The following is a 20,836-nucleotide window of genomic DNA, read 5'->3' as shown; positions in this document are numbered from 1 at the left end:
GAAAAATTTCTAATTTAAGACATATGTGTCCTTTTTATTCCTAAAAGGGAATTTTTCCAAGAAACCAGGGAAAAAGAATTTGCCACAAGTTAGACCTATGAGGTTCCAATTGTCCCTGATGAATGTCTGGCATATTGGAACTGATGGGACAGAAACTTAGACAAGTTAGGCTATTAGTTCAAGCGTATCACTGATGTTTAGGATTACATATAAAAGGAACAATATACGCCGATTGAGACATTAATTTGAAGTGACATTAGGATTTCATGTGTTTTTTATGTTTATTTACAGATGTGAACATTCACTGTTTGGAGTTGTAAGGTTTTATGAATGTATTTTATATTTTTGTATGATAATCTAGGTGTATTATTCTCTTTATGTTGATCTGTATTAAATTGGTTATGTACATATAGTGAATTCAGGGTCTGTTATTAATTTAAGACTCTTCATCCCCTGTGTTTATTGGAGCAGCCAATACTGGACATACCTTCCTTTGGTTGTATTATCCATAGTGTTGCCCACTCAGTAGGAAGACATTGGTTTCTCAGTGGACGTACCGTTGTGAGACATATGCAAATGTCATTGCACCAGGGCTAATACTGCCATGTTGGGCCATTTTGCTGGGGCCACAACAAGCAACGTAGGTGCAATGACCCAAACGACCTAGAGTGCCAGAATTGTGTGCATTTTAGGACCAGCATAATCCCCAGATGTGTTCTTTTTTTTTTAGCAGAAGTGCTACCAGCAGCACATATGTGGTTATTGTGCTGGTGCTTTCTCACATCCAAATCCTGGCACCAATGCATAATCCAGCCATATTTAGTACATTTAATTGCACTACAACCAGTACAAATTTTGTTATTACTCAAACACTAAAACCAGTGCAAACTGGGTCATTGCCTGGGGTTATGATTAAAAGTAATGCACATGTGGCATATAGAAGTTCCCAGAAATAAGTATTGTAAAAGGTCTCACCTAGACCCATCTTCTGTTTTTTTGATGACTGTCTGGGGGAGGCTGCGGCTGAAAATCCAGCTCACCCCAACCAGCCTGAAAGCCAACAAGATACACTGCCTTGGGGCTGTCTCCTTACTTTGGCTTTGCTGCTAGTCTATTCCCTCACCCACGATAGGGAGCCCATGACTCAATTTTTCTGTAACTGGGACAGAAGGTAAAACCTGCTGGAAAAGTATTGTATAGACCAACATTATAGAAACTGGCCATTATGTGTTATGCAAGAAGTATGTAAACTAGAAATTAAGTGGAAAGTCGGTCAGACGGAAAAAGATTATGATCAGTTCAGTGCTCACAATTAAATTACATAACTGGGCCTGATGGGCACTAGTAATCATGCGCCAAGTGGGAAAATAGCTATGATCCGTTTGTTAGCCCGAATGCATTATGACAACAGTTATGTGCTACCTGGGTTCAAATATAAATACATAAAACAAAAGCAATAATATTAATTCATCTAGCATTTGACCACTTCCAGTAGCATTGCCACTTTGATCTTGATTTTGACCCTGCAACATTAATTATCTGCTATCAGCACGGCAATTCATATAGTATCATCAATACAACGTGCTGCTGAATTGATTCTGCCCCAAAAGTAGTTTTGCCTCAGTAGTATTCATTTGTTATGTCTACTGTAGGAGCAAACGCCTCTGGCTAAAAGTAGATTTTCTAACAATGAAGTAACTCATCTGAGACAACAAATATCTCACCCCACCAACAGAGCAGCCAGACCAGATATGGGTAATGGGACATCTTAAAAACCATCAGGGCCTCCCCTCCCATCACCCCAGAGAGATCCTCTAATCATATGGTCACAAACTTGAGCTGGGCAATACCTGGATGTCCAAGAGGCCCTGAGAGCGAATTGTTCCACTATTTGGTGTGATGTTAAACTCAGCAGGTTTAACATCTCCACACCGCTCGTTCCTCCAGGCTGATGCATCTTCCTCCATGATCTGATCAGAGCTCATGACGCTTGGCTCTCCGGTGCCATCTCCCGGAACCCGAAGATTAAAAGTCATGGGCACCAAGGACGTGTTGTGCAGGCAAACCATCAATGCACGTGGAAAACCTATGGGGAAATCAGAATCAAATGTTTGAAAGATGATGTAGGAAGGAGAAACACGCCCTACTACAATCCGTTGATTGGAAATTAGTGGGCAAAGCATTACAACAGTGATACAGGTTTGACTAACATGTAGAAGATTAACTGTATGCGGTTCCAGTGTTGAAACAGTGTCGACCCTAAAGATGGCCATGTGGGGAAAGTAGATTGTGGCCTCTTCGTCCCAAGCTTGTGCAGCCACGTCAACGGTCAAGCTATTAAACTGCTTCTCAAAACAGGAACTGACCAAGTTCCAAAACATAGGTTCCTTACTTTGGCTCTTAAAATATTTTTGGTAAGCAAATAAGGGGAGACTGGTAGAGATAGTGGAACGTTAGTATGTTCTGCTATTTCCAGTGAGTCTCTGTACACTACTAACACTGCCAGAAATCTTTCCCATACAAGGCCTCTGGCATGCATTACCTTGGTACTTAAGAGATGTGGAAGATCACATGTTCTATACAAAACGCCTAAAGACACATTTTCTCACACAATAATTTGTATTCAGGAATGCTGGGTTTACACACCACCTGGAGGCTACTCTTGTGGAGATAACTGCACTCTCGAATGATCAATACATTTCCTGCGACAAAGCGGGTGGTGTTGCATTTATCCCACACTAAGCAAGTTCAGTTGCCTGTGTAAGCTATCACATAGGCTGTGCATCTGTCATATGTCAAAGTGCCATACAATGGGGGAGTGGGAGATGCCAACGATGGAGCAGCTAGCCTCCTGCCTTCAAAGACTAAATGCAGACATCAAAAGATAAGTAAAAGGGCCAGATCTACTGCATGTGTTCCCTCCACAGAGTAATAGGTTTTAGAATCCTTCCCACAGACCTGGGGAATCCTGCAACACATTTTAAAAACTATTTTCTTTAATGTTGTAATTTGAGATGTAATTTTGAACATTTGAATGCACTGTAACTCTCCTCAGTTAATCAGGACTGTGCCACTTGAGAAGGAAGGCTAGAGTCACATTGAGTGCCCAGATTTCATTAGTGCTCCACACCAACTATGCCTCCCCCAATTCGATTTTGTAATATATGTAATACAGGACTACACCCAAATGTGTTGGGGGGGGGGGGCTAGATGGATGTCTTTTTAATATACAAGATGGTACCGCCCCACCCCCATGCCCCAGAACTATGGCTATACGCAAGTAACATTTGCTTCTTCATCATGGGATCCTTCTCAGTTTACCATGCTTAGAAATGACTACTAGGATGTTGGACTTGAGCAACAAGCAGCGTAGTTTACCTAAATAAGTACTTGAACTTAACCCACTCATGAAATGGTTCTACTTCTGAGTCCAGGCAGTAATGGTTGCAAAAGGTAAGTACAGATTTTAAAGTTGCTGCCTTGAAAATCTCAAATGGAAGACTGTTGCCCAAAAGTGCAGCAGTGGCTGTTTTACACCTAATTAGATGCACTTTCTAAATCTCTAACGTCCTTCTTAAACCATTCCATTTCTTATTCTGAGAAGACAGTTTCAAGGTGGCTTGGTTCACAATATTTGGGCTTATTCAAATTATAAATAAAAGAGGTAAAAATAAAAGGAAATCCTCTACATTTTTGTCCCCCTCTAAAGTAGACTATAGAGGGTCAGTCAGCAACAGTATTCAACACGTCTCAAGGGGAAAGGTCTCTCGGTTTATCCCCTACCTTTCCCTTGCTTGTTCCTTGTATCTTTATTTTCATAGTCCATATAAACTCAAATACAAATGATAGTGTGAGTGGCAAGGATAAACATGTTAGTGGCCACAAGTCTGTCTTAGAAAAGGTTCTTGGCACAATATCTCTCAACATCTTGCCATTGGCAGAAAGGTCAAGCTACTCAGCATTGACAGCTAGCTAGCTGAGGCTGTGGTGGCAGGTCTGGGCTTGCACAAAGCTTCTTCCAGAGAGGAGAACACCATTGAGAGTTTAAAGGGTGTTCTCTATGTCCGTTTGCTTTTGGCCCCAGGGTCCTGATCTTGTCAACAGTCAGCCCAACATGTCATGCCTATTCCGCACATGCTTGTTCCCAAGAGACCCCTAGTTAACCTTCTACTGATCTCCTTACTATCTTCCTGACTCCTGTTTGTCATTTTACACACTCCGTTGAATGCTCATTTCCCCGTCCTGCCTCCTCACACACCACATACTTAGGATGAATTTGTCACTTTTCTTCTTCCTTATAGCTTCTCCGAAGTTTATTTACCCGCCTCAACTCCTCCTTCCACCTTAACTGCTCTGAAAACATCCTCCTCAGTTTTTCTAACCTCTTTAGTTTGTCTGTCCTCCTCAGCTCTTCTTTCCACCACCACTTTCTCCTGCTCTTCAGTTCCTCCTTTCAATGCCTCCTCAGCTCTTCCCTTCAATACTTCCTCAGCTTTTCTTCCAACTCCTCTTCAGCTATTCCTTCCAACTCATCCTGAACCCTTCTCCCCTGCTCCTTCTCAGTTCCTCTACATTTGCCAACATCCTGCCTCCCCCCAGTCTCTTGTGTCTCCAATCGCCTCCAAACATTTATCTCCTCCAAACACCCAGCCACATCCTCTCTCTTTGCTGGGTTAAAAAGGACATCAATCTTTCTCTAAGGGCCGGGCCTCTGAAGGCAAGTGCCTTTTTATGCACACTCCAGAATAAAGACAACCGGCTAGGCAAATACCTCCTGGGTAGCGTTGCAAGGATAACGAGGTTTATTTGTGCAGAATAAAAATATCCACAAAGGACTCTGCTGCTCGAGAGAGAGCTCTAACTAGCACAATTACAAGCAATGGCTTATAAACTCAAAATACGTCACACCATACAGTACAATTCAGGGCCACTGATTGGAGGCACCCTACACAAGGGCTTGCTCCATAGGGGATGCCAAGAAGTACTTAGATGGTTCTTCCTCATCGATCTGGATCCACGTGGGTCAGCTGGGCTCATCCTCGCGGTGAAGGTCGGGTCACACAAACTACATTGTTCCTATCTAAGCTAAACAAGGTAAGACTGAATATGGGAAGGCACCTGGGCGGCACGGGAAATGATGCCAGGGAAAAGGGAGGATAAAATGCAGTCATGCTGACCCACACATTCAAGACTTCATTGATACTGCAGTTCCCACACTAAGGTCTCCCCCCCCCAACCCTCCCCGGGGTGTGATCTTTAATTTATCCCTCCTGGTACCTCATGTTACAAGGGATATGTGCTGCTGCTAAGATGAAATACAGTCACGCATGCTTAGATCTTTTGTGGACACTTGAAGGGGGTTAGGACATGGGGAGGTCTCTTGCTTATCAAGGAATGCAAAGATGTGGGGGTCGAGTCAGTGGTGTGAGGCCCGCTCCAGCCTTGCTGGGTGGGGTTTAGAGGCCTCATGGCAGTTTAGTGGAGACAAATGGATGCAGCGCGGAGCCTGGTGTTCTCTCACGCTCTTGCAGGGCGCATTCTTGTAGAAGATACTTAATATTCACAACACTGGAGGAGCGAAGGGAAATGGACTTCTGTGGGGACGGGGCTCGTGCAGAGTCAGTGTGTTTGCACAGAAACTGGGGCTTGTGGACCAGGGACGCGAACAGCGTGGGCCTGCAGCTGTATCCCTTCTGGGCCTAATACAACATGGAGTCGAGGGCTATGAGTTTTTCCAGTGCCAGGCATCTACTTCTAAGCGCTGCAGGGCCTCTATAGTTGCCCAATAATGCGGATTAATCCCCCTTGATTGATATATCACCTCATATCGGGGGGGCGCCTTATTTGGAAGCGCTTAGGGGGGTGGGATAGGCTCATTTCATGTTAGTCTGCTGAAACTCTCAAAATCTTGCCATTGTCAGTCTGTTGTCTTACGCTGGGACTTAACAGACTTTTACAATTGCGCAAGTCAATCATTTGTCCTTGGGCACCACTTGTCCTACTGAGAGTCTCTCAAAGAAACAATGGACCTGCAGGCCTGATTTATTTTAATTTATTTAAGTGTTTTTGGCTTGTCAAACCTTTTACACTATACATACCAAATTTCATTAAAAAACATATGTGTACATAATAAAATACCAACATTTCCTCTCAAGAAAAATATACATAAATATATACACAAAATAAAATTCCAAACATTTCCTAACATTTTTCATCATGAACAAATATCAACTGACTAGCATTTAGGCGGTGTAAGGAATCAGGAAGTGCCCTCACCTCTTCCCCTAAGCTATCCCCTTCCAAGGTGGCCAGGGAAAGGCCATCGCTTTTGGATTTTGAACATGCGGTTGGATATGCGAGGGAGAATCACCTGGGTGGGGGAAACTTGGGGGGAAGAGGAGGAGGACCCCCCAGATGAGACACAGTTTCACCCTTTTCCCATTGGCCCTGAAACCCCCCCTTCCCTAGGCTTTTCGAGCTATTGTGAAGTGCTGTCCTATAATCTGAACATGTCCCATATAAAACACCACTCTGGTACCGGGACGAGGAAGGTGGCTGCAGAGACACCTCCATGGACCGGCCGGGCATGTCCAACTAGTTACCCTTATCAATGTCAGCCAATTACATTCAAGGGCCCACACATGGGTCATTTAATCAGTATATCAAGTATAGGAAGGCGGGCCTTACAACATGGCGAAGTCGAGAAACCAGCACAGAACAAGACACCAGCTGAGACAGTGAGCAGAGCGGAAAAAACGGAGCATGAGAACCAGATGTGGGAAGCAGAAGCCAGAGGGATGCCGAGGCCAAGCGTGGCTGCAAGAGGGCCTGGGAGCCATGCGAGACTTCCCAGGCGGAAATGCATTGCCGGAGCAGTAGCGTGCTGGAGGTTTCCCTCCCGCTGCTGTGGAGAGCGAGTGGCGCTCTCGGGTATCTTCGGAACTAAGGAACAAAGCAACAGGAAGCCAGGAAGCCGTAGGGAGCTGCCGCGTAAAGCCAATGAGTGGCAACAGGGAAACACTCAAAGCAGAATGCTCAGAAACTGTAAGGTACACACTCAAATGGTTATGGATGCTGATTCTAGCTTTATGAATTAGCGAACCCAGTTGAAAGCTGAAGCAAAGCTTTTTGAATATTGACTAAAGCGAATTGAAGCTGAAGTGAAAGCTATAAGAGAAATATATGAAAGAAAGGAAAAGATGTGAACTTTGTATTGTGCAGCAACACAGTGCGGGAAAAGGAAAAGAACATGTAGCGTAAGGAACTGTGGTAACAGGAGTAAAATACAGCCTGGGGTGGTATGCAGAAAGCTACAAATCTGAAGGAAGAAACCTATAGGCAGTGTTCCTAGCAGGAGAGTGTACTTGGAACCTGCATTGGTTTGCAAGCATTTAAACTTTGAATAAGAACCGTAAACAGTTACCTAGCAGGAGAGTGTACTGGGAATCTGTAGTCACTTACTAATAAATGGAATGAAAGTTTGAACAAGAAACCGGATTCCAGTTTCCTAGCAGGAGAGTGTACTGGGAAATTTGTGTTGGTTTGCAAAAAGGATATAAAGGAAACAATAGTGTCTCTTGGTTGTGCGACCTGTAATGGGTGGATCGCATGGTGTGACAACTGCACCGAGACCGAGGAGACATTATCAATGAAGAGTGAGAACAGTTGCATTAAGGGAACTTTGTTGTGTGATACTTAAAAGGATATGGAACCTCTGTGTTGTGAACATTTGATTCAACAAGTGGGGCTGGGACGCACCGCCTACCGGTTGCAAAGTTGAGTGAAGCCGAATCTTGTGAACTGTATCTTTGGGAACACTGAACATTTCCGAGGCAGAAGAACCTCCTGCTTTGGGTTAATCAAACAGCTTGAATCTTGGGGACGGGAACCCCGGATGTGGTTTGTGGGAATAGACCCATTTGAGATTATTGGTTTTGAATTAGTTTTGACTGACATCCTTGCACATTGTGGAACTTAGATGTGAGGGCAATTATAGGTTTTGGATACAGATGGATATTTTTCTTTTGACTTCTTCACACAGACTATCCTTAGTTTTGGTTAGGTAAGGAAATCCCACCTTAGCATGGGGAAATGTAGGCCTTTTTCCAACCCCTCGTAATGTCTAATCAAACTGATAGCCAAAACTTCACTTTTTGTTGTCTGTGTCTGCTTACTGATGCCTTCACAGCAGGGAGTCAAACAACTTCTTAGTCTTCAACCATATAAGGGATGCGGCTGCAGTGATTACCAACGTTTCCGCCCCAAAGATCGCAGACCAAAACTGATCAGCGACAGGACTTCTACATTTTGCATATGGTATACAGTGTTCTGTAACCAAGGTCAGGCATTCCGTTAGAACATGTCTTGTGGTTTTGACACTACTCCCACAGAGGTGACATTATCTACCCTCCAAAGGAATGCCATTCCAGGCACCTGTATACTCCAAAACCGGAAGAATACTGAACTGCAGACACGTTATGAAACAGATCAGAGAGGGATTGTCTAATTTAACTAAATAATCATGTGGAGATGTGATAAAAAGAGCCTGCTGTGAGTACAAACTATCTTTTCTTTGTAGCAAGGTTAATCAGCGATTGCAAGTGATCTCACTCAAGTCACTTAAATTTCAATTTTCGCAAAAAGGGTTTAACTTCATTTTCCACATGTACGCCCATATTAATGTCCTTGAGATGCTCAGTCACTGTAGCTACTAATTCCTTATATGCCATGTTAGCTGGCTTCAACCTAGCAAGCCCCACTGTAAGGTCGGATTAACAACATATGTAAAAATACCTGTATCAGGCTTTAAAGGGACAGAATTATTTAGGTGGTACAAGTGAGTGCTGGCTGCTTGACCATGGCATGGTGGGGTAGCCATGGACCCTCCCATGTCACCCTAGCCTAACATTATGCAGCTTGTGGAGGCGCCCACCCCTCTTGGCATCCCCCACCAGCCAATCCCAGGTTTAGGTAGGGGACTTCAAAACAAAATCTATTATCCCGATTAAAATCAAAATGGAAAATTACTACAGCTAGGAAACATGGATGAGGTGCAAGATTCCAATTAAGTAACTTTCTCTATTATGCAGATCTCTGCTGATGGGGAGGTCGCCTGAGTGGCTTTCCAAGTAGATTCCCTAGATGTTTAATGTTGATCACTTTGCTGGTGGTGCTCAAAGGGACGAATGCTCTTTTGGACCGTCCAAAGATTCTTATCTGAAGACTTTCTGCACTGGCTCAGGTATCCAATGAGTCACTGCAATGGTTTGCATGCTTTTTGAATAATAAAACCAAGCTAATTAAATTGGGGACATTTATTTCCGATTTCCTACCAGTTAAATGTGCAGTGCCCCAGGGCTCCTCCCTGTCACCATTGTTATTTAACATTTATATTTGCCCTTTGCTGGACATCTTCTCAGAATTCGGCTTGCATTACCATTCCTATGCCAATGGTACCAAGACAATAAAACGGAGATCATTTTATTTGGACCCAAGACAAAATTGGCTAAAACCCTACAACATTTGCCCTGCCCAGAAGTCTTGGAGATCTCCACATCTTTTGCAACTAGGGTAAAGAATCTTGGATGCACCTGGTAGGCAAACTTAAGCTGTAATCTGCATGTAAACGACATGGTAAAATCTGTATATTAGCATCTTAAATTGCTAAAACCTTGGCTGCCACTGATTTTACACAAAGACAGTCCATTGGTTGTCGGTGCACTGGTTAATTCCAGGTTAGACTATTGCAATGCCATTTTAATGGGAATCCCAAAAAGTCAAATCCAGAATCTGCAGGCTGCTGAAAAAGGCAGCCGTTAGGCTGGTTTTTTCATTGCCCCGAGGTTCACAGATTTCACAGTTCCGGAGGAACCTTCACTGGTTACCAGTACAGCAAAGGGTGTTGTTTAAGACCTTTTGTCTGACTTTTAATCGCCTCCATGGGACTGCCCCGAGATATCTTGTTTCAAAGATCTCCTCGTATCACCCAGATCACCGTCTTCGATCATCAGGACAACACCTATTGGTGGTTCCTCCATCAAGATCTGTGACCTGGGGTGAGACACTTTCCTGTACAGGGCCCCGAGCATGGAATGGCCTGCCTCACGACCTTCGGAAAATGTATTCCCTTCTTGAATTTAGGAAAGAGCTGAAAATGTATCTCTTTGATTAAAAGTGTTTGATAATGCTGGCTTTCTGGTTGTCTTTGCTATTTGATCTGCGCCCAGATGCAATTCTTTGCTTGGTTCCAAGTCGGTTGTGCGCTTTACAAATACAAAAATTCAGTTCAATTCACTCCGATATGGGCTATTGTGAAGGAGTGGACCCTGAACTGAGTCAAGAGTTCGATAGCATTGATGTCTCAGAGTCTTTGGTGGATTTGTGGACAAATAGGGTACTCCTCAATAGTGTGCGTCACGGTGAGACAAACAATGGAAAAGGCATGGAAAAGGCATAGTCAACTTTTTTTTAGATTTCTTACCATCACAAAATGCACATTTGTCAAAATGTGGAATATCTAAATACAAAGTAGTACATGCTGTGTAGGGAGTAACACTAAGAAACATTGAATGAAAGCAAAAAAATGCTTGAGAAACGGGTGCAGAAAAAATAATAATTCTAACAAGTAGAGAAAAGTGTTTTCAGTTCCTCTGGATAGAACTCTCGGGAAAATAGCTCAGAGGCAACATGCTCGCCGTGGAAGCAAGACGATGCGTAGCAACACAGGTTCGATCCCCATGTCCGCGCTTAGAAATAAATGACCAATCATAATAGAAAAAAGAAGTGGCTTTGACTGCAGTACTGTATGGATTCCCTGTTGCCTTAAAGTAACGGGTAATTCTTTCTTAAGAGTAATTCTTCCTCAACTACTACCTTGTTTTTCCCGTTTGTGAAGCTTCCAGTGTAGGAATCTGTACTGTATTTTCACGTTACTAATGTGCTTTTTTGAAGTTGAAAAAACAGAAAGCCAGCCAGACAAAATATATAGCCTGTCAAGAAGGGATGGGAACGCATATCAACCTGGGATGGGAGGCCTATGAGGGTTGAAGGCAAAGCCACTCCAGAGGGGGATGCTCTCTATGTATCCCCATGATTGAAAATGCTACCACTCAATCACCCCATACCTCTATTTCCAAATGCTTGGTAGTTTCTCTCTGTTTCAAAGGACTACGTATACCAGCCCCCCCCAAGCAATGGATCAAAGAGAAAACAGCCCACAAGACCCTCTCCAGCGACCCAGTGTATCTGCACCCCAGCCGGCAACAATACATTAGGGAACTGCTGCACGGCATGTAAGAACAGACCAAATGTGAGTGCATGTACAGTATATGCTGCCATCTGCACCTTACAAGCAGCACACTCACTGGCAGCAGAGCCACAGAGTGGCAGTGTACTGCTTGAGAAGGAGAGACATCTTACCGATAATAGAGTGGTGGGACTATTACACTAAGAACTTGGACACTCCCTCGAATGGGAACTTTGATCATCATAGTAGACAGCCATTGACAATCCGTGGCGGTCTCAGATGAAAGAAAGTGGCGGGGATTAGACCCTATGTTTGGATGTCTAACACCTCCTGGGCAGGGAAGGCCGGAAAAGGTTAGCATGGGATATCAGGAGAGCCAACGGTGGCAGGAGACAAAAGGAAGGTGTGGGTTCTTAGGGTGATGTCAGAGGATGGTGACAGACCAAGACCAGAATGAGGAAGGACGGTGGAAAGGAGCGTGAAAGCGGTACATAGAGAAGGTGAGGTATTGGCTTGTGAAATAAAGTGGTAGCATTGCGAGTGTATATCTAAGATGTCTAAGTGACAGTGGTAATAGGAGAGTAGGGAGTGAGTGAAGGGTGATTGAGGAACTGGAAGGAGTAGGAGTGATGAGAAGATTGGGCGGAGTGGTAGTGGTGGAGTGACAGTGTAGAGGTAGTAAAGCGGTAGAGAGCAGTAGTGGGGTGCAAGGAGAAGAGGCAGTAGAGAGGAGAGAGAATAGGTGGGAGCAAGATTGGTGCATAGAGGTGAGTAATAGGTGGGGGCCCATCGGAGGAATAGAAGAAAAGTGGTAGGCAGAGAGAGGGAATATGGTGGGTGGGGTAGAAAGGGAGGAGGGGAGTGTAGAAATGAAAAAGGGAGCCAGACAATATGAAGGGAAAGGAGTAGAAGGGTGTGATAGACCAGGCGAATGCCCACAATGATTGGAAGGCACTTTCCAACCAGGGTCCCTGGTAGGTGGCACCTAGATTGTTCCCTGAGGATGTCTAGATAGAGAAGGCGTTTTCTTTTAGGCCATTGCCTATAGATGGATAGCTTTTAGATAGTTGGGGTTACTGATCAGTAGTACTAGTCTGGGATCGAAGGATGCCTCGGTTGGGGTGGGATTGCCCATCTCTAGATTAGAGAGAGTGAATGGAAACTAGGCGTGTTACTGAATTGAAAAAAAAAGATCCCTAAACCTCAGTTGGTGTGCTCTTGAGGGCTTCTTTGACAGAGGTACAGTTTGAAATTAAACACTAAGTATCTCTGTGCAGAGGGTTGCCAACTTTTCAATTTTCTGGTGGCTGGGCAACCCTTATAAAGCAACCTTTGATGGACATGATGTCATGGGCAGTGATCTCGCAGGAAAAGGGCACCACAAAACCAGCAAGGGTTAAGTGGAGAATGTGTGCCTTTGTTTTCAAATTCGCCACATTTTAGTCTGAACACAAAAATGCTCTATGGTCCGCTTTCCCATCAGTTGTAAATATCCCAAACAATATGCAGATAGGGCAGCTTGGGTTAAACCCAGAGACTATTTGCACTAATCATATCAAAACTAAGCAGATTTAAAGCTTTGCAGTTTCCTGGGGGAGGATTGAGATGTTTGCAAGCTCTGACTTTTCAGCTGACATTCATCACATTTGTATAGTAAGGTTCTTGTGATTTCTTTCCCACTTTAACAATGTCCCCAACTTAGCCATGAGGGTGGTGTGTGTAGGGGTGACTTAGGGGGCTAGTCCCCACAACCTGCTCTATGATGTGGGGCCTGAAGGAGTAAGCAGTGGATTCCCTGGTACACCCTTCAAAACCAGGTGCTAGCATTTCCAGCCCACTAATTAATTCCTTATGAGGTAGCAGCAACTGCTGTTGACTATAGTTATGAGCACTAGAAACAGGGAATAACAACATAGAAAATGTAAGAATTACCAGCCTGAGTTCTCAACCGGATCTTGCACTCATCAGTGCTGCAACTCACTAGCAGAAAGCACAAAAATTGTCTGCCCCACTCAGACTTGAGTACTGCACTGGATTCAATCTTACATGTGCACCTGTGGAAGTTTCAAGATGGCGGACAAGCCTATAAAGGCTTGCCCGTGGAATGTATGGACAGAGGCACATTCTCACTTTGCATTTTCAAATTACATGTCACCCCTTTGGCTGTAACAGCCAATACCACATATTGTAACCCACGTCCTTGAATTATGCGTTACCCTAAATTACATCCTGTTACTTCTTACCTAGGTTTACGCTATATAAAACCCAAACCCAAATCCAAACATTTTATTCACCAGAATGCAATTTCACTGCATAGCCAATCGCCGTCACAGAGTCATTAATACATGCATGTGCAGGCAATAGAGTATAACCTAGCCTAGTTAGAAGGGGTCGGAAGTCTACAATTCAGATAGACAGCAATAGTGATTGCTAGTGTTTAGAGGCAGCAAAATGAGCAAGGAGATGAACAAGTTACTTGTCCGTGGTAACGTTCTTTCGATTGGATGTTCCTCCCACGTATTCCTCATCTTTGATATATCCACGTCTGCCTGCAGCCCGCTTTGAAATATTTTTTTCTTTTTTCATAGGGTAGAGGGTCGTCCAGTGTAGAGTCCTGGTCTTCGACGCTGGTATATGAAGCCCATGCGCTGACCGTTACTTCAGTTCTAGTTTTTTCCGCCTTTAAATTGCTTGCTGTGTCATAGGAGGAGACAATCTTTACGTTGTGAGAAAGGAATGTGTGAGACACAGAAATCCTAGGCAAGCAAGAGGGGGTGGATGGGAGGGCAACGAGGAATACATGGGAGGAACATCCAGTCGAAAGAATGTTACCTCAGGTAGGTAACTTGTTCTATGAATGGAGTGTGTCCTCCCACGCATTCCTCATCTTTGATAGACTCCCAGAGCAGTTTGTTGTAGGAGGTAGGTGCCAAGAATGTGCTTATTTGTTTATATTGTGGAGGATGGCTTTGCCAAATTTGGCTTCCTCTCCTGATGAAGAATCTACACAGTAAAATATACTTAAAGTATGAAGGGATGGCCAGGTTGACCGCTCTGCAAATGTCTTGCATTGGCACACCTCTTTCCAGAGCTGAGGGAGCAATCACCCCTCTAGTGGAATGCCCCTCAAACCGAATCTTTGCCTGGCAATGAGTAACATTCTGTTATGCACATGACAATCCATCTAGAGATTGTTTGTTTTGTGACTGCCAAGACTAATCTTTGTCCAGCGTAACCAATGAAGAGCTGGACATCTTGACGAACACTTGCCGCCTGTGTAATGTAGTAACTTAGTACCCTTTTAGATTCCAGACAATGTAGTCTCTCCTCCTCTTTTGATGGATGAGGAGGTGGATAAAAAGTTGGCTACACTATGTTGTGGAAGGTGAAACTCCGACACAACTTTCGGAAGGAAAGATGATCGAACTGAAAAAATATGTGAAAGGTGGTTTAGAAGACAGGGCTTGTAGCTCACCCCACGGGCAGACATGATAGCTACTAAAAAGGCCATTTTCATACTGAGCATTCTTAAAAGACACAAAGGTAAGGAAACAAAAGGAGCTCCTATAAGACATCTTCGTACTAGATTCAAGTCCCATGATGGCTCAAAGGGAGTAGGCGGAAACAAATATGTTAGGCCCTTAAGAAATCCGGAAGGTTCCAATCCTTATCTCACCCTTTCAGAAACCAGGCGTGAAGATTGAGTGTCCCGATCTTTGGTCGAACAATGCGACCTTCCTCTTGTGAGAGTAGGTTCTCTCTTTGGGGAAGATGAATTGAAGGGCACATGGCCATTTCCAGAAGGTCCGGGTACCATGTTCTCCTGGTCCAATCCGGAGCAATTAGGATCATGGTTTTCTCAAACTTCCTCAACCTCCTGATCACATGAAGAATGATGGGGACTGGTGGGAATGGGTACAGAAGTGGAAATTGTCAGTCGACCATGAACGCGGCACCCCCTACAGCTCCTCTTTACATAAATTCCCTGGAGCAGAACAGCTTGCACCTCTGGTTGACACTGGTCGTGAACAGATCCCATGAGGGGTTCCCCAAAGGGTGAAGATCTCCAAAATGACTTCCTGAGCTAGTTCCCACTTGTGGGAGATCATGCTTTGTCTGCTCAAATCATCCGCCGCCGTGTTCTTTTCTCCAGCTAGATGAACTGCCAGACGAGTGATTCCTTCTCTAAGTGCCCAGAACCAGAGCTGCATTGCCTCTCTGCACAGGGTCAGCGACCCTACGCCCCCTCTTTTGTTAAGGTACTGCATAGCCACTGTGTTGTCCGTCATTATCAGGACAGTTTTCCCCCGTATGGAGGGCAGGAAGGCCATCAATGCTAGTCCGATTGCCCTAAGCTCTAAAAGGTTGATATGGAGTCTGGACTCAGACTGAGACCAGTGTCGGCTTATTGAAAGATCTCTCATGGGTGCTCCCCATCCTGTGAGGGAGGTGTCTGCCACAACTGTCATCTCCGGCCACCGTTGCCAAAAGGGTTCTGCTCATCACATTCTCTGGGCTGGTCCACCACAGGAGATCCTGGGAGATCTTTTTCAGGACCTGAATAAGGCTGGTTATTCTGTCGGAGAATTGAGGCCACTGGGATCCGAGAGCCCACTGAAGGGATCTCATTTTCAGAGAGGCTTTTGGCAGCAGAAAAATGCAGGATGCATAGAGGCCGAGCAACCTTAGGAAGTCGTATGCCAGGAGATGTTGGGCACTCTGACATTTTTTGGACCATCCACAAGAGATGTTGAGCCTCATATCGGGTGGTGAGGCTTTTCCCAAGGCTGAATCAGGACTGCTCCAATAAATTGAAGCTTCTGTGATGGTCTCAAGTGGGACTTCATGAAGTTCAAGGATATGCCCAGCTTGTTGAGGAAGTAGCAGGTGCGACAGAGGACTATGGCACTGTTCCGGAGAACAAGCCCATATCAAGCAGTCGTCTAGTTAAGGGTAGATGTGAATCCCCTACTTCGTCAGCCTTGCTGCCACCACTGCCATAAGTTTGGTGAAGACCCTCTGCGCTGAGGTGAGCCTGAATGGCAGAACCCGAAACTGATAATGAGAACCACGAACCTCAGGTACTTTCTGTGTTTCTGATGGATTGGCTCCTGGTGAACCTCTACAACCACCCGCATGTTTCTGACAAGGCTTGCCTAGGGGCACTGAAAGCACTCTTCGAGTCAGAATACTGATCTATGTTGAGTGAACACACGATTGTGGTCTTGGGAAGGGATTTTAATGTTAAATTGGGTAATGGAATCCCGACTGATCTGGCGGACCCGGGTGAAGATTTTGCATACGGGATACCAAGCCCTCAATTGTCTGATGAAAGAATGTGCTCTAGGGGCTTACGGCTGAACACATGGCTTGTGGACTGGGGATTCCGTTCATTGAATGGACGTGTATGTTCGGGTGTACCGGGTAAGATTACATTTGCAAGTGTCTAAGGTACATCCATAATTGATTACTTTTGCATGCGTATCCAACATTGGCCCCTAATCGTCGGTTTTGTAGTCATAGATGAGATTAATAGTGACCACTTCCCTTTGAGGTTGGCCTTAAATTTGGGTCAACCTGGGACTTTAACAGCTAAGTATCTGCATTTGGATCTCTGTGATATTACCTCCTATGTAAACACAGGATAAAATGGGCCAAGTGTGACCCAGTGTCTACTCAGTTTAAGGCAGCCCAACCAAACCTGGACCATATTGTATGTATCCTCTCTCATGACGCAGAACCAAGGGAAATTATGCTTGCATCACAGAAAATATGGAATTTCCTGACAGATTTATTTCAACACGATTTCAAACCCAGAAAAAGGTAACACGCATAGCTGGTTTAATGAAACGTGTAGGATAGCACAGAATAATCTGAAGGGGATTGTGCGGGATAAGGCTAGTACTAGGGGAGAGGTTATTAGTGCAAGGGCGCAGTATAAAAGTGCTCTGTACTCAAGAAAGAATTGCCTAGAAAACCTTGCGTGGGAAGAAGTTCTTTTGGCAGTCTCGAATAGGGACTCGTAGCCAGATATGAGGATGGGGAGCAGTGCTCCACACTCCGTTTGACTGCGAAGGAAGTACAAACCGCAGTCAGCCAGCAATTGCACAACTGGGCACCTGGCACAGATGCAATACCTGCTGACTTATTTAAGGAGGAATTGGAACTGTGGGCTCAATTACTGACTAATTGTTTTAACTCATATTTGAATTGGGGGAATAACCACAGTCTTGGAAAAACACAATTATCTACCCCATTTTCAAAAAGGGAGATCCAGGCAGTCCCGTGTCATATAGGCCCATTTCTCTGCTGGAAATCTCCTTTAAGATCTTTGGACGTGCAGTCCTGGAGCACCTGGAACAATGGATTTCTGACAACGACATCCTTTCACACATACAATATGGTTTCCAGCCAGGCTTGGGGACGGGAGACCAAGCTCTCAACCTGTACCTGGCTGGAGCATCCTCCATCTTTGTAAGGAGTGAACCAATTTATTTGGCATTCATGGACCTGAGCACAGCCTTTGATAGAGTTGATAGAGCTACACAGTGGCAAGTTGCTCTGGTCCATGGGGTGTCCGGTTGAATTGGTAAAGGTACTACAGATTATCCACGAGGATACTAAATCATGTGAGAGATTCAGGGCACAGGGACATGCACAGGTTATTTTGAGGTGGCCTCGAGAGTACGCCGAGGTTGTTTGGTAGCCCCTGTGCTGTTTGCTCTCCACATTAATGGTCTTTGTAAGGCACTGGTCAAGACAATGGGCGATTTTCTTAAAATGGGTGCACTGCCCCTCCCTGTATTGGCATACGCAGACGACACAGTCTTGATTGCCCGCACCCCAATTGCTCTGCAACATCTAATTGACACCTACACTGCTTTTATGTCTGCAGTGATGGTATGTTCAAACAGGGGAGGAAGGAGGATAAAAATGTGAAAAATGCTAAGTAATGGTGAAATCATCCCGAGGGTGGAAATTTGATTACCTGGGCATCACTTCCAGTGGAAATAGGCGGGGGGCGTTACACATAGGGAAACAGTGCTCAAAAATGAAGCAGGCCTTGGGGGTTTGGCTCGCTTTAAGAACATGTGCCAGGGTCAGTCAATCAATTTTGGAAGTTTATAGAGCACAGACCACGGCTGCAACCAGGGTCGGATTGGCCTCTGAATGAAAGAAAGAAATTCAAAGTTTAGAAGACTGCCCTGAGCTGCATTTTTGAGTGATTTTGTTAACAGGAAAGAAAAGCAGAAGAGTAGGGTGTGCCGTCTTCTTGTTAGGATTCAGAAAATAATTGGGACATTCTTTACTGAGGCAGCTGTGTAGTAGGATCAGCCAGGTGTTAAGCTTTCTACTCATGATTCACAAAGTGCAAACATGTAAGGACTGTATGACAAAATGGCTACTGCTCTGCAGGAGTACAGAGAGAATTAGTGCTAAAGTGCTGACTTACCCCCACACTACTACTAGTGAACCCAATTATAAGGGTGAAACAGTACAGCCCCAGAAGTATACCTCTTATGGCAACGTGGGTCTAGTGCAGGCTATACTATTCAGAAAGGACACGTTTGTAATGAACAGACCTTACATGATTTTGATTTCCCGAAGTTTAAATACAAATAACATTATTGTGAGCTTCAGCACTGTCAGCAGCTATGAGATCTTTTTTATAACCTCATTTGCACCGCTAAAAGCAAAATTGCATAGTGGTCCAGCGCCATTACAACAAACTATAGCTAAACAATTATCAGCTTCTGGGAACTACGAGCTTCTTGTTCCGTCAGAGCCAAATCCTATCTTGAGATGAGGAATGGGCCTGGGAAGCTGATTTAAACTAAACTATTACAGACAATGAGTGGAAACAAATATGTATGGGTACTAACCATTACAAAGTAGTCCTTAAATTGTGTTATACCCATCAGAGAACTGTCAATTACTTATGCGGGTCGCAATGGAGGATGTGGGTAAGGGATTACCCACTAATATGTGTTGGTCCTATAAAAAGCAGATAGGGACGACCTTACATATATATGCTATGGTCATGTTATAAGGTTAAGGCTTATTGGGACGAGATCCTCCGGCACATTGACTTATTAGACATTTCCTTTCCACGTACGTCAGTTGTTTGTGTGTAAGGACTATTTCTGTCAACTACTGGTATATCGAATGATAAGTTAAGATGGGTTTATAGTTCTCCAATAGTGGCTAAAAAGCACATAATGAAACGCTGGAAATGTAATACTGCACCCTCTGTTGAGGATTGGTTGCACTGCACAGCCTAATAATACGGGTCGCCATGGAGGATGTGGTGCGGCTCTGTGGGGTAACGAAAAAACTTTGTCTACTGAAGCAATAGCGAATACATTCCTAAAATAACTTTTGGGTCTTCCCAGCTCGGCGCTGAATTATGCACACTGTATTGGGAACCCCAGACATTGGCGATGACTGGCACGTGGCCCCACTTTCGAACTGGTTGGCACTTTGGTCAAACCCAAGAGCTAACCTAACGTACATGATTATCAAAGCCATGAAGCAGAGCTCATCTTGTCGTAAACTACCCTGGCTGAATTTCATTTACCAGTGCCTGCTACAACTGAATGCCCCAAGCTTGCAGTGCCCCTCTGCTCTTTTAACCCTGGCTGTATATAACAAATATAAGCAGAATTTATATTCTATAGTTTTGGCCAATAGGGAAACTACTGGGGTCATGACTGGGCTCATGATGGAATCAAATAGGAACCATCTGTTGATTTCAGGCCCAGACGGCATTCAACCTTATCTTTTGCACAATAACAAAATAATAGACGCTGGGCATTGACTAGGGCCCGATTCAACCTCTTATGGCACAGAGACGTCACTAAGAACTGGGCGAGCAATGAGCAGTCCACAGTTTGACCGGGGTGCAGCGCTGCAAAAGAAGATTTGTTGCATTTTGTTTTATTTTGTCCTCTCTACCATGACACCAGAACGAATACTATTCTCCCGTTGCTCAAATTCACAAGTTTTACTCAAGCTTACCCTGCTTTGATCTTTCTGTTGCGTGCAGAAACAATACCAGTTGCATGCAACTGCTTGCAATTTTTCGGAAAATCCTGGTATCGAAGGAAAAAGATCCTTGAGGGCAAGTTCTAACCTTTGCTTTTTAAATTGAACTTTTTTCTACTGCTTCTAAAATGTGCATATTCTGATTTTATATAGTCTGTTGATTATTAGTAATGTACTGTTTTTATTTCTGGTTTATGGATTTTTATCCGAAAAGACTTTGATGTCGATTAGTCCAGTGTACTTGTCGGAAAGCCTTTCTAAGCTCCCTAATCGGAGGACTGTATGATCAAACACCTGCAACTTACTTCTGGTTCCCAGGACCAAACTGACCCTGGTTGGTCAAGGTGATTTTTATTCTGCAGCACCAATGTTATGGAATTCTTTGCCTCCAGATCTTAGGAGCACTGCTTCACTGGACATCTTTAAACAGACGCCGACATTTTTTTTTCGCTTGAGCTAGTGCACCAGTCTTCTGCCATCTCTGCATTCTGGAATCAATATTCTTTTATGTCTTATTTGTAACAGATTAGTCTTGTGTATATTTTT

The 20,836-nt window shown here is 44.3% G+C and overlaps 1 protein-coding gene across 1 annotated transcript in view; it reads right to left on the bottom strand.

Annotated features, from left to right (window-relative positions):
• HYDIN (HYDIN axonemal central pair apparatus protein) overlaps positions 1-20,836 on the bottom strand; it is a 3,273,799-nt gene that overhangs the window by 2,508,055 nt on the left and 744,908 nt on the right. Inside the window, exon 14 of the mRNA XM_069654775.1 lies at positions 1,851-2,086. Coding sequence (XP_069510876.1) covers positions 1,851-2,086 — 236 coding nt within the window. The remainder of the gene's footprint in view (positions 1-1,850; positions 2,087-20,836) is intronic.

Source organism: Ambystoma mexicanum, chromosome 1p, assembly GCF_040938575.1.
Source record: "Ambystoma mexicanum isolate Mex_15411 chromosome 1p, UKY_AmexF1_1, whole genome shotgun sequence".
NCBI lineage: Eukaryota > Metazoa > Chordata > Amphibia > Caudata > Ambystomatidae > Ambystoma > Ambystoma mexicanum.
Note: the sequence above shows the minus strand (reverse complement) of the source record. Positions and strands in the feature narration are given on the sequence as shown.